Genomic DNA, 14,021 nt, shown 5'->3' on the forward strand with positions numbered 1-14,021 from the left:
AGCAAATTACACTAAATGAAAGTAGAGCTTTTTGAAAAAGGTTTGATCACAACCTTGTTGACTGGCATACTCCTTTGTTCAGAGAATCACTTGCAAAGAAAAATACTCATGACTTGTTCTTAGAACCTCCATTCTGTCCAGTTGTAAATAGTGTGTTTCTGGTAGTGTCTGGGGCGGTCAAGTCAGTGAGACTGGACTGAGTATTGAATCAGAAGCAGAATGGATATTGAGATGGAGTGAGAAAAGTGAGTGTGGATGGGAGAGGGGAAAGGTAGTCCGCAGAGGATGGGGTGAATGGACAGAAACTTTCTGAAGAATATCACTGGCGTTGAAAGTGGAGTTTTGGATCCATTTCCATTTTGGCTATGTTGCAGATTAATAGACCAATAAGTGGCAGAAGAGATCCTGATTGGAATGCAAGAATTTAAAAAAAAAAACTTAATCTGTGTAAGACGTGTTAATGCTTTTTAAGCATTGTACCTACATGTCGATAGCAATATATTGTGCACATGCTTTGTCTTTCAAGCTGTGATTGCTTTCTCCTACTTTCAGATGATAGGAAATAAAAGATGCTGAGCTTAGCTCTGGAGGATGTCTCATGGTGCTGTATGCGTGTCCCCAGGCTGTTGAAAGTCAAACTTTGTTATGAAATACTAGTGCCATTGGTGATCTAGTGATGGATAATAATTACTGCATTTACTGGTAAGGCTATGTCCAGTCTCATGGATCGTAGCCAGGTACCTGTATAATTGCTGTTCCAGTACATGTGCCTGCTTGTGGCAATTGGACTTGCTGAACTTTCTTGTTCTGTGTTTGGGTATTTTCCGTGAGTTTCCTGACTGGGCAGGAATGAAAGCCTACTGGCCAGGCTGTAATTTAAAAAGGCCAAGAGGATTAAGGCAGGTTTGACTTGAGTAAAGGATTGGAATGAACGTAATACTGCTTTGGGTTAGTTGTTTTGGAAGCTGGTTAAAACTCTTAAGGGAGCTGTATTTCTGTAGCCACGGTGTTGGGAAACCTTCCTTCTGCATGTAGTAGGCCAAGAGATGTGTGTTCCATTCATAAGTACTGGATTGAGTGTCGTGTAAAGTACTTCATATAAGGTCGTATTAAAAACACAACTTACAGGATGGAACTATCTCTGGGTATGCAAAATTGTGTTAGCTCTGTGGAAGCTTGTGGCCTGTAGGCTCTCAGTGGCCTGCAGTAATGCTGAAGTATGGCTGCTTTCTTCTGTGCTGTAAGACTGGAGCTGGGGTCAGTGGATCTCTTGAACTAATGAGAAGGAGGGGGGAACTGCCTGAGTGGTTTTTGGTCAGTGTTTCTTACATGGGAAACATTTTGCCTTTTAATCTAAACTAGCCTCAATTTTTGGCCTTCAGGTATGCTGCTAACTTTCTGTTAGATATTGCATGAAATTGTTTCTGGAAATGCCAGTGTGTTTGCCCTGTTAACTGCTATTAGTGCGGTGTGATTTGTATTCATTGGAGCACATTACGCTTAACATTGTAAACCCTTAGTTTATTCAGGAAATGGAGGAGCTGCATAGCTTAGCAGAAAGAAAAGGAAATAAATTATGAGTTAAGAGGCTCTAAGAATAGAGATAAACATAGAATTTCTGAGAAGTGTGGGGTGCTGCTCCTTTGCAGAGGCACACATGCGTTAGCAAAACTGCAAGCCAGCGAAGATCCCTGCACAGCATAGTGAAGTGCAGCCTGACTCAGTGCAGGTAGAACAGGCAGTGTCTGCCTGCACATAACCCAGGAGTATCCCTGAAGGGCTGCTTCCAGGACTGTAATCTAAGGTCAGCTGGTGTGAAAAGATCTTGGTAATTTCTCACTGAAACAAAAAAAATCTATGCCTACGAGTTTGTGTTGTGTTAACTTCAGATTATCTCCTTTACCACGTTTGCTAAGATATGTAGTATGGGTACTTATTACAGAAAGTTGGTTTTGTTTTTAGCTGTTGTCTGGGAAAAGTTACTTGTTGGGGCCTAATCAAGTGTTTTGTGGGTTTTTTTGTGGTGTTTGAAAACTTCCTGATTAATGCTTTGGGTATAGCTTGTATAAATAATTAAGGGTGATTCAGCTTTCAGAAGCTTACCGTTATTTTAGCGCTGTCAAGAAAATGGCTTGTAATTCAGGATGTATTTAAACTGATGAATTTAGAATGTGTTCGGAGACACAAACAGCACAAATGTTCAGTATGGACAAGTATTTATTGTATGTATCTGACTGCTGTTACACTGAAGTTTGTGTTCTTTGCAACTCTCCACTTAAACGAAGAATCTGTATTTATTTCATTTTTGCACTATGGATTTTTTTTATTTTTATTTTTTACAGTTAAATTAGCAAATAACTCCAGAGTGTGTGTGATTTGCTTTGCCCTGTGCTGGCAGTTACTGTGCTAATTGCTAGTGTTGTGAATTTTACTTCAATTCTTTACACTAGGTTAACTATATGAACTTCTGACACCTAAATACATTACATACTGGAAAAAGCTCTAGAACTTGCATGAGTAGTTCCACCTCCTGCTATGGACTGCCTGCCCTCCAGCAGCTCAAGCTGCCCAGGGCCTGGCCTTTGGGCACTTCTGGGAATGGGGTACCCACAGCTTTCTGAGCAGCAGTGCCAGGGCCTCGCTGCCCTCTGAATACAGAATGACATCTAAATCATCTCCTTTCTTTTTGTTTACAACTGTTCTCTCATGCCCTCTTATTGTCAGACCATGTAAAAAGTCAGTCTCCATCTATTTCAGATCATACAGATCAAGTCACCATAAATGTTTTGTTTTGTTTGCTAAAGTAATCTAAGTTTAATTAGATTACTGAGGAAAGGGAAGGATGACATTTCTTCCTTTTGGCAATGCAGTAATCGTGTTTACTTCCAAATCTAGCTTTTTTTTTTTCCTTAAATGCTTTCTTTAAGAAGAGAATTTCATGCAGTCACTCGTAAATTCTATATCTAAATCATTAGGGCTTAATATTTTTTGCAAACATGTTTAAAATACTACTTTTCCTATGACTTTATGGGGATCGTAGTGACCCTTTTTAAATGAGAACAGCGTGCCAACGCTGGCATTCAAAGGGTTGAATTGTTGAGGTGTTGCTCTGGATTTGCTGAGTTAATGATAAAGGATAGAAAGGAATGAAAAATAGCCAAAACTGTTCATAGTGTTTCATAGATAGTTAACTGGCCACCTTCATGTTACTGTATTTTCTCTGCTGTGTAAGATCTGATACCAAAAAGGAAAGTTTAAGGTTAGTGGTTCTGTAAGTATGTATTCTAAAATACTCTAAGATTTCAGAATTTTAAAAATACTTGCACTACAAGTGGATGCTTTTTTCCATGCTAATTATGTATTTCTAAGATAGTTCTTTGTCCACCATTATGTACTTTTAGTTTATACGCCACAAGGTATTTTTTTTTACAGTGGAGACAGGTGAGCGTAGTTGTATTTGTTGATGTTATTTTGCAAGAATGTGCTGATTTTTAATAAATATGTAAATGTGCAGTGTTTAGAGAGGTGTTGTACAAAATGGTGATGTTTTCTAATGATGTGATCTGAATCAAAACAAATACAAAACAATGTTGCAGTGAGGATTCTTGAGTACAGTGCTAAGATGCCTTGAGTGGAATAAAACACTTCATACGTGGTCAAACACTGTAGTGTCACAAATCTAGCTTAAATCTGCAAGTAATATTCATTGAATGATAATATTCTAGGACTGACAGAATAATTATCTTAGGATGCGATGCTCCATAATATTCTGAAGTGTTAAATAATATCCTTACGAACATGTGTTAGTCACACATATGTAAATTTGGATGTAACTCAAAATGCTATTTTTATAGCATGTCTGTTTTTTAAAGCTGGATGGAAATAGGTTTTAGCCTCGTGGTGAACTCGTGTGATGCCACTGTCATGGTTTTGTATTGCTGTTGTTTTGTTTTTTTTTTTTTTTACATAAAGGTAAACATTGTCAGTCTGACAATTGACTTCAGCTTTTGTTCTCAAAATCAGTTCCTAATTGTTTATGGAGTTGTTTCTTTCCCCTAGTGGAAAACGTCATACACACACATGCCCCTGCATACATGTACATAAATATATATCTCAGTGTAGGAAGAAATAGCTCTATTGACATAATAGTCTTAGTGATGAAATTGGGCTATAAATTACAAAAAACAATAACAAATATCCATTTGAAAGAAAAAAAAAAGACAGGTCATAAGGATGCCATTTTCTAAATTCGTGTCATGTGGAATGTGTGGTAGATTTTTTTTTTCTCCAAGAGATGTCATAGGTGTGCCAAATTCTGTGTCTGTTTTGTGCAAGAGGAGAATTTGAGGCTGGTGTCCCAACTCGTCTGTCTTTGATATAGGATTCTGACAGGTAGGCAAGTGTTGTTAAAGCTTTCCTAGTGCTTTTAAGTTGTAAGTGGCTGTATAAGAGAGTTCTGTTTTCTTTCTCTGTGCAATATTGAAATCTGATGAATGAAGATTGCAGAAGAGGTGATTCTACCCTAAGATTCTGATGCACTTTCAAACAAAAAGTGGATGGAGGGAGAAGAAATATTAATTTCTCAAACAGTGAGGAAGGGGAAAAGTGAGAGTTTCTGAAGAGATCAGGAATAGAAAACTATTGTGCATTTCTCTCAACACAGGGAACAGATACCTAAGCAAAATTGAGATCAAGGTAAATTGATCAAAGTGTTAATTTTTCATTCAGCTACCATCTATTTTCTTGATGTAGAAGAGGTGGGGTATCTGTAATATTCTTGAATTTATGGGAATTTAGAAGGTAAGGGACTTTCTGGAGGTTTTTAAGGAGCATTATCCTTACAAGCTGTTGAGACAGGAAATCTGAATGTTTAATGTCATTTCCATCACAGAAGTCTACTCCCAGTTGTATACTAGAATGAAGGTGCAGTACTTCAGCCACTGCACTTTTAATTGTGCTTTCTGTCTGCGTGCATAGCAAATAAAGAATTTCGTCCAGCTGCAAGGGGATAGCATGGCAGTTTTATGCAAAGTAAGGTAGTAGATTAAACAAGATAATGCTGCTCTAAAAGATAATTTGCCCTGAGATGTAATGCATTTAAAAGGCAAAACACTGAGGCAAAACAAATTCGTTGTGATGCAAAGCATCGCTGAATGCAGTCCTGTCAAACGGATGATGTTTTCTCCATTTTACACGAGCTACATTGGACTAACTCGGTATGCTAAGTGTTATTCTTCTGATCCTCGCTGCGTTCATGCTACTACAGTATATTTGGCAGCCTACTTTTCTGCTGAATTTATTGAAACAAAAAGCCTGTAGATGAAAATATTGCAGAAGGTCCCATATTAGTGTGCTTAGTTGTCAATGAATGTACTTATTGTATCCTATGAAAGAAGCCTGGAGGTTTTCTTTGCCATGTTAACTTAGTAACTTTAGGTGTCTGGAAGAACTATTGAATCAAATTTGAGTGATAAAATTTATGCAATGTTGGTATACACAGAAATGGTAGAAATTTTTCATAGAAAAAAATGGTAGGTGTTTAATGTTGGTACAGGAAAATACACAATCAAATAAGTAAATACTCTAATCATTATGAAAGTGTTAGATTATTTAGTGGCTATTCAGTCTGAGTGACTTTGTAACATTCTAAAGATTAAAAAAAAAAAAATACCCTTTGAGTGAATAATAATTAAACAAAAAAAGGTTATGAAGAGAAATACTTTGCCTGAGAGTGATTATTTTTGTTTAGTTAGCTTTACATAAAATCATAGGCTAGGATTAATGAGCCATTTTTCATTTCAACTGCCCTCTCCAACACCTACTCATTAGTCAGGAGCTGGAAGTGTTAGAAGAATGCTTTACATCTGTCATTGGCAGCATTTCCTACCAAACTTGTTTCCACTCAAGCCTAGATAGAACCCATTAAAATAAAAAATAAGACAATACCATATTTTAAATTGTATATTCTAACCTCTCTATTCAGAGGTTAAATCACTTGAAACATCTTTTATTATGCTCATATTTATAAAGAGCGTTCTGTCTATTGCACAGGTTTTCACTATTGTCAGACCTAAACACTTTTATCACACTAAACTTCTGCTTTCATAAGACATCTACTAATCAAACATTGTATTTAATATTTATACACTCAAATGTATGAATGTTTACTGGATAACTATCATGCTTCCAAGATTTTACTCTTAAATGTGATTTTAAGCTTCATTTCCTGAAAATGACTTGTGATCTGTGTAATAAAACCACATACAGGAGTAATATTGGTATGTGTTGGCTTCTATACAAGGTTTAGTTGAAATAGGTTGTCAGTACTTGAAAAAAAGTCTCTGCTATCTGCCCAGGGAAGTATGTTTCTGCACCAAATTATGTTTTTAAAAGACAGTTCTTTTTAATGATTTTTTTATTTTGTTGTGCAAATTTCTGAGCTTACTATGTATTCTTTAGCTTTTTTCCACCTAGAAAATGTTCTGAGTATATGGTGTTGGCTGAAGAAAAACTTGGTCTTGTTGAGTCTGTGTGTGCTTCAGTGACTATGCAAATATAAGGAGATGCAGATAGAGACAAATTTAGTCTAGGTAGATGTTTGTCAATTTCAATTTTAATGAATTTTTTTCCAGTGTTCTAGTAAGTGTCAAAAAAATGATTTTTTGATTCTGAATGTAGAATGCCATCTTTTCTCCATGATTTAATCTTTGGAATTCTTTAGGGAAGCCAAATGATAGTTCAGATCTGTTTTATTTACCCAAGTAATGTTTTTTTTCTTACCTGGATGTCAGGATATTAAGTGCTTACTGTCTCTATTTGCTTGAAGAACTTTTTTTGCTTCTCTGTCCTTTGGAATTGAGCTAGAATGCGGTATGAGGGAGTCCAGTAACTTTCCCATTGCTGCAACTTCTTCTCTAGACTGTATAGCACTTCTTTCTTTTCATCCCCTAAGACAGTTGTCCTCAAGTAACTTTCTGAACTCAGTGTTCAGGGCTGGGAGGAGACCCTTTTCTATAGCATTACATCATTTGCAAGAGTGATACGTTTTGCCTAAAGGGAGGGGAAAAAAAAGTTAATTGGATGAAACTACTTCTACTCTGCTCTGGTGAGACTTCACCTGAAGTACTGTGTCCTGATATGGGACCCTCAGTAAAGGAAGGACATGGACCTTTTAGAGTGCATCCAGAGGGCCACAGCACCTTCCCTGCGAGGACAGACAGCTGAGGCTATGTGACCCAGAGAAGAGAAGGCTCTAGAGAGACCTGAGAGTGGCCTCTCAATATTTAAAGGGAGGGCTGTAAAAAAGAAGGGGACGGACTCTTCAGTGGGGTCTGTTGTGGTAGGACAAGGGTAATGATCTGAAAATAAAAGAAAGGAGAATGAGATCAGGTAAAAGGAAAACTTTTTTTTTTTTTTTTTTTAACAGTGAGAGTCATGAGACACTGGTACGGGTTGCCCAAAGAGGTGTTAGAAGCCCTATCCCTGGAGACACCCAAGGTCAGGCTGGATGGGGCTCTAAGCAGCCTGATTGAGGCGTAGGTGTCTGTGCTCATTGCAGGGGAGCTGGACTAAATGACCCTTAAGGGTCTCTTCCAACTCAAAGATTCTCTGATTCTGTGTAGGAAAAGGGAAAAAAAAAAAATCAATCCTACAATAAAACCTAGTCCTGTTTATTCCTATTCCTTTTCTGCATGGCTGTTCAGTGAACCAGATTATGGAAATGACTTGACTCATCCCAACTCATTTCCTTCTGTGGCTGAAAGACCATGGAAGCAGATGGGAATGCAGAAAAAGAACTGGAAGCAATCTGCAACTGAACTAGCTTAGGTTGCTGAGGAATAGTGGTTCCAGTCGTCATAGAGTTATGCCTTTAGTATCTTTAGAATTCAGCCTACATAACATTTTCCCTGCCCCCCTCCTTTCCCAGTCCGGAAGTCCCAACTTCTTATTTGGTGAGAAGTAAACATTTAAGGTGTCTTCATGGAAATAATATGAAGTCCAGAACAGAAGCAAAGGCAAGCTTTGTCCAGGTGAATTTGTTGTTTGAGAGGAGGGCTGTTGGTGGCTTTCTGTTTTGTGTTTTTTTGTTGTTTGTTTTTTACTTGACAACTCAAATGGAGCATTTGTTTTGAAGGAAGTGCCAGATATGCTGAAAGGCTAAAGAGAATTCACCAGCTACAGTGCTAGCTCCTAAATGTAACATGTTTAAATATATCCGGAGATCTTGATAGGATTTTCCATCATTCCTCTTGTCAGGAAGTTTGATGTGAGGAGCAGGCTTCAGAGGAGATCTGCAGTAGCTACAGTTTTGCTGTACTGTCAACGCATATTTGCTGTTTATTTGTTAACTTCAGCTACCCATTTTTAGAATTAATGTTTTTTTATTCTGTTGCAACAAAATTGTCTTCACAAATTTGTTTAAATAACTTCTTCCTCTCATTGATATTCATTAGTACTATTCCATTTGCCCTAATATTCTTCCCCTTCTCATTAGCAAATCAATTCCTAATTCAGTTTTCTTTTGGTGGCAAATAAAATGTCTTAAGGCTGAAGCATAGAGCAGCTATATGACCATCCCCAGCAGGACTACTACTTACCTGTAACTGGTGAAAAGATACTAAATTTAATGAATGAAGTGAAAGTTTTGTAAAGATTAAAGTTCTCCAATTCCAACAATTTACAGGATTGGCTTTAAACCATTACAGAAATTTTGCAAATTAATCTCTAGCTTTTCAAGCCATGCTTATGAATGAAATAATAATGTTACCTCAGTTACAGTGTGATTTTTCTTCTTTGCTTTGTTGTTACAGTACATTGGTTGTGTATCTTCATACCTACCCACTTACTTCAATCTTTGAAGGGAGGTCCTGACAAACAGAAGCAACATATGACCATTACAGCAAAGATGCAAGTAGAGAGGAGGGATGGCAGCTGTCTTATAAAGATGAGGTTACCAGATAAACTGCAATTTTAAACATAGTTTTTGCTTCATCATACTGAGACTTGTCACTGTTGAACAGTCTAATTTCACTTGAGATATGAAAACGAAACAGAATTTAACTATAAAATTCTACATATGAAAATATTGCAGAAACATTTAGCTATTCTTTCCTCCTTCATCTATTAAGATCTTGCAGAGCACTTTCTGGTTCAATCTTGGTTTTGGTTGTAAATCTAGTCTTGTTACAAGGCTCTCTGTGGTAGCCTTTCTTTTAGAAGACTAAAGTTTAAAGTCTAAGGTATACCCAAGGAATATAGAATGATATTTTTGAGATTATATCTACTGTGTTTTTGTCTAGAGTGGAAGAATGTATGATCTGAATCTCTGCAGTCTTGAAGAAGAGGCTTAAAAGTGCATCAGAAGTTTGTATTCCACAAATGGCGCCTAAAAGCAAGATCAGCTGCATTTATATCACTTGTTATGTTTGGCCATTTTTAATTTGGAGAAAAAGTTTGCAGTCTTAGTTTGCTTCACTTTTTTATTGTGAAAGGATTTTGTTTAGTATTTAAGTTAATCCTCCTTGATGTAGGAGGAATTTATTGTCTTTAGTGAATGGAGAACTAATTCTCTCCAACTCCGTAATTACTTTCTAAAACACTTGGATACAGTCTAGTTATTTTTACCCCCCTACTCCTCCTGCAAAAAACTCCATACAAGAGCCACCCACTCTCACGCACCCTTCTATTAAAAAAAAACATATCAAAAAACGCAACACAAAAAACACCTACTTGATATTTTTAGTAAGTAATATTTCTAGACTGATTTCATGTAGGCTTTTGCATGGATTTTGCATCTTTCTTGAACATCCATGAGGTACTACTTTAAATCAGGCCCAGTCAGTAGTAAATCTGATTCCTTCATGTATCACAAGTAAATACTCCTCTCTTACCTATACCAATTAATATTTTCCCTTCATCCAATTCAGTAATATTCAGTATAGCTCTAACTTACATTTGGCAGTGTATTACTGTAGCTCACTACAATTCTTCCAGCCAGCTGTGTGTATGCCTGATGATTTTTCTTCAAAAACTTCATTAGCAAATTATATAACTGAAAAGCATCTTTTTGTTTTTGGATGTACTCCTCTATCATAAGGCAGGAAAATGTTGTAGATCAAATAATTTGAATACCAGAAAAGGTGACATACTGGGTTAGTGTTTGGGGAGTAGTGCAGATTTGGGGGTAGTACAGACGCGTTGTCTGTGTCTCTAGATGTCACTGCCAGGTGCATGGTATCCAGGAGACAAAACGGGCCTTCACGTAACTCTATGTAAAAACACATCTTCAAATCTCCTGTGATAAAGAAAAGGTTTCTTACAGTCTTGTTACGAATACCTGAAGTAATTTAAGTAAAAAGTGTAAAAATAATTATGCTGCTACTTTTTTTTTTCGTATTTCTTGCTTTGTGCAGCAAAATTTTTCTGTGGCTGTGTCCTGGTTCTTACTGCTGTGACACTTCCATTCTATTGAGCTTACTGAAAATGAAAACCTGAGTTCTGCTACATCTAAGTTTACCAGCAAGCTAAGCTGAAGTGTAGATTTGTTTCTGTGCAAGAAATGCTCAAATGAGCTTGGGTTCTTCAGTTCCCAAATGCCATGTGTATGGCTTTGTCCTGACAAACCCATGCCAGCAACCAGCCATAAAGCACTTCATTAGAGCGTGAGCAGGGCTTTCTATTTACAAACTGCTGCTAAAAACAAGTCAGAGATCCGTCTCACTGGGAGCAGCTTTTCACATGGCTTTTGAAATGTAAAGATGTAGAAGACAGTGCTCTCAGTGCTGAGTTGGCCTTCTGTTTGGCAATTCTTGACAGCCTTGTTGAAAGAAACGTTAAACTTTTTTGTTTTTTTTTATTATCATTGTACAGCAAGTAAGGCATGCCCTGCTTTAACAGGCACTAGTGAACGTGAGCAGCGGGCCGCGGCTGCTTGTGACGCCGGCCCCCGGCGCAGCACTTTGCCCCAGGCCGCCTGCCCGGCTTCCTGAGCCCGGCCGCTGGGGGGCGCGCCGCCAGCCGCCCGGCCGCCTCCCATTCGCGGCTCGCCCGGTGTCATTTTAAGTTGCGGCCCTCAGCCAATGGGGCTCCTCCAGCCCGCTGACATCACCCAGCAGCCAGTTCCCTCCAGCTGCAGAGCGCTTCAGTTTCTGTCTTTTTTTAAACTAAAATGGAGGCCGGTTTCTTGCCTTAAGGAATACGCTGCCTTGCCCGGCGGAGCCTAGATGTTGACATGTAACAGAGCCGGCAGCAGGATGGTGGTTGACGCAGCCAATTCCAACGGGCCCTTCCAGCCCGTGGCCCTTTTGCACATCAGAGGTGAGTCGTGGCGGATCGCGACCCCCTGGCCGGCTCCGGGGCGGTGCGGCTCCTGCGGGAGCCCTTTGTAGCCGGGCAGCCGGCTCCGAGCTCCGCGCGGAGGCTGAGCGTGCACGCAGGCATCGCACGCACTGCTAAAAGCAGGTTTTGCTGCTTTCTGCTGCAACTCTCCCATCCCCCTTTCAGCAAGCGCTGATGTCAAAGGATGTGAAGTCACTACCCCAGAAAGGTAGCGGGGGAGGGGGAGGGAAGAGCCAAGTTATCCATATACAGTTCCTATAGAAAAGGGACAAACGGTGGGTGTGCTTCATGGCTGCTGTGTGTGCATTGCTTGGTTGGAATGCTTTTCAAATGCACTGCAGCATGTGGAAGCATTGGTCTTGTTGGGGGGCAGGGAGAGAGATGTGACATACATTAGGAAAATATCCTTTATGCATTCATAAGGCATTTCCTAGAAGAGAGGCAGCTCAGCCCTAACAAGCGAGCGCTTATGTGCCCGTTGGCTCGCGTGGTGCTGGATGTTAAATTGCTGCGCAGGATACGTCCTCCTGGGTTTATAAAATTACTGCTTTGGAAATGTACGTGTTGTGTAGTTCCTAGAGAAAATGTATTTTGATAGGAAGCTTCTTTGTAATATTGTGTGTCTTTTCTATTTTTGCAGTTAGTGAAATTTTGTATTGCTGTGATTCTATGACTTCTTTCTGTTTTTTAAGTGGCTATAAACAAGCTTCTTAACCAATCAAAGCATTTATTTTTTTAACGTCTTCCTCAAGTTGGCTTTGTTTTTAGAACTTTTTATGAAAACAGAACATTTTTTAGATGAGGTCAGCACACATTGAACAATGGCACTTATCTGGAAGAAGCACAGCTGATGCTGCTTATGATTACCTTTAGCTTCTCAGCTTACTCAGGCACAGGCTAGCTGTTGGTACTGAAAATAATTAGTTTTTTATGAGTATTCCATATGCTGAAAATATTTTGCTTTGGGAGTTTAATTTTTAAACAAACAAACAATGTTCAGAAGCCTGCTCCTCTAAACAGTAGTAGCTGTCAGCATATGTGGGGAAAAATCGTGATTTCTTTTTACCTGTGAAAGACCCTTATCCTTTGAAGCGAGACTGAATATATTCTAGAAGACTCTAATTTGGTCTGTGAGTGGGGGTAAACGTGGTAAAATTCCTTTAAGTTAGAATAAGGGCTTTGCTTGTTGTCAAGGGAATATAACTGTGACTGCCTGAGCTGTAGCTTTTCCTCCTGCACAAATCACCTTAATTTAATGATACCTTTTGGAAAGGTAGAAGCTCCATCTTTTAAAGATGCAAATTTCTGTTTTAGGAAAAAAAAAAATGCTTGAATCACAACTATGTAATATTATAATGCTGAACCTTAGCAATCCTTTGTCTTGGTATGAAAAAAGATCCACGCTGATGAATCTGTTATCCCTTTTGTTACTCGGATCAAATACGTAATTGTGAAAATGTATTTTAAGAAGCTTCTGAAATTTCCTAAATGCAACATTTTTGGTATGTATGATAATACACTAAGGTTGAGGTTAAGGATTGTTATGTTTGTGGGTTTTTTTTTTCTTTTGTTTTATTTAATGAGTGAAGAGTCAACTTTCTTGTAAGCAATTAAGAAAGTACTATGAGATAATTTAGCATTTTTCAGAAGGCAGGAAATTGAGTGTCTGCTGTTATAGCCCAGAGGAATTTCTTTGGAGATCATGGGGAGCAGGGAGGGGAATACACCTCTTCCATCCATACACGTTACTTCATTCTTTTGTGAACCTCATACTGCTAGCTGATCTAATGTAAGCAATACTGATTTGCCTCCCAAATGAAGCCTAACAGAACAGTACTATATATAATCAGTAATTAAAATGAACTGATAACTTTGACACCTAATGACATAAATTTACTGTTTGCCCCAATCCATGCTGTTGTTACAGTTGTCCTTTTACATCACCTGTTGCAGTATGGGGTTGATTTCCTAGTAGAATTACTTCCCTTTGCAGTGTAAAGGTCAGGCCTAGTCCTTCATTCTGGAGCTGTTGTTAAGGTCAGGCCCTTGGCCTTGCCATTGCCTCATCCAGGTTGCAGCTTTATCTTTGGTGTGTACCTCGTCTCTCTGGATCCTGATATGTTGACTACCTGGCTTGAAGTCACTGTGGACTTGTTTGGCAAGCACTGACCTGTTGGCTGACCCTGATGGCTGTCACTAGATCTGTTCTCCTTTCCTGGTTTGGTACTATGAGGCTCTGCCCTTTGTCACAGTCAGACTGCTGGCAGTTGCTCGAGACCAGTGTGTGGAAATCAGGCCTGCAGAATATGACTTTGGACCTATTGTGGAAAACACCAAACACCGGGAGAGTACAGCCACGGAGTGAATGCAGGTGGCACACAGCCCTTGGTCTCTTATTTGCTTATGCTGAAAGCATTGGCTCACGAGGGGTGTTTGGCCTGCTGGGGTGGTAAGCCCTTTGGTCATTCCACCTGCAGCAGGCTTTCCCAGTTGCACTGTTGCTGCATTGATTGTTCTAGAGTACAGAGATAGCACATGATGGTCAGCTGAACTGCTCATTATTGGTGCTCATGATGAGCTTAGCTCATTTTGGAACAAGCTAAAGCTAAAAAAAAAAAATCAAGATTTCATATAGAGCAGCTGTCATGAGTATGGAATAACTGCTGTGTTTTGTGATCCTGGGT

The 14,021-nt window shown here is 39.0% G+C and overlaps 1 protein-coding gene across 2 annotated transcripts in view; it reads left to right on the forward strand.

Moving 5' to 3' along the window:
• Nucleotides 1–14,021, forward strand: part of PPP2R5C (protein phosphatase 2 regulatory subunit B'gamma) — a 75,650-nt gene that overhangs the window by 16,515 nt on the left and 45,114 nt on the right. The window contains exon 2 of one of the 2 annotated variants that reach the window (XM_010711919.4): nucleotides 11,193–11,316. The exons of the other annotated variant lie outside the window; for it this stretch is intronic. Coding sequence (XP_010710221.1) covers nucleotides 11,223–11,316 — 94 coding nt within the window. The 5' untranslated portion in view covers nucleotides 11,193–11,222. The remainder of the gene's footprint in view (nucleotides 1–11,192; nucleotides 11,317–14,021) is intronic. 2 annotated transcript variants of the gene reach the window in all.

Source organism: Meleagris gallopavo, chromosome 5, assembly GCF_905368555.1.
Source record: "Meleagris gallopavo chromosome 5, MGAL_WU_HG_1.1, whole genome shotgun sequence".
Classification (NCBI taxonomy): domain Eukaryota; kingdom Metazoa; phylum Chordata; class Aves; order Galliformes; family Phasianidae; genus Meleagris; species Meleagris gallopavo.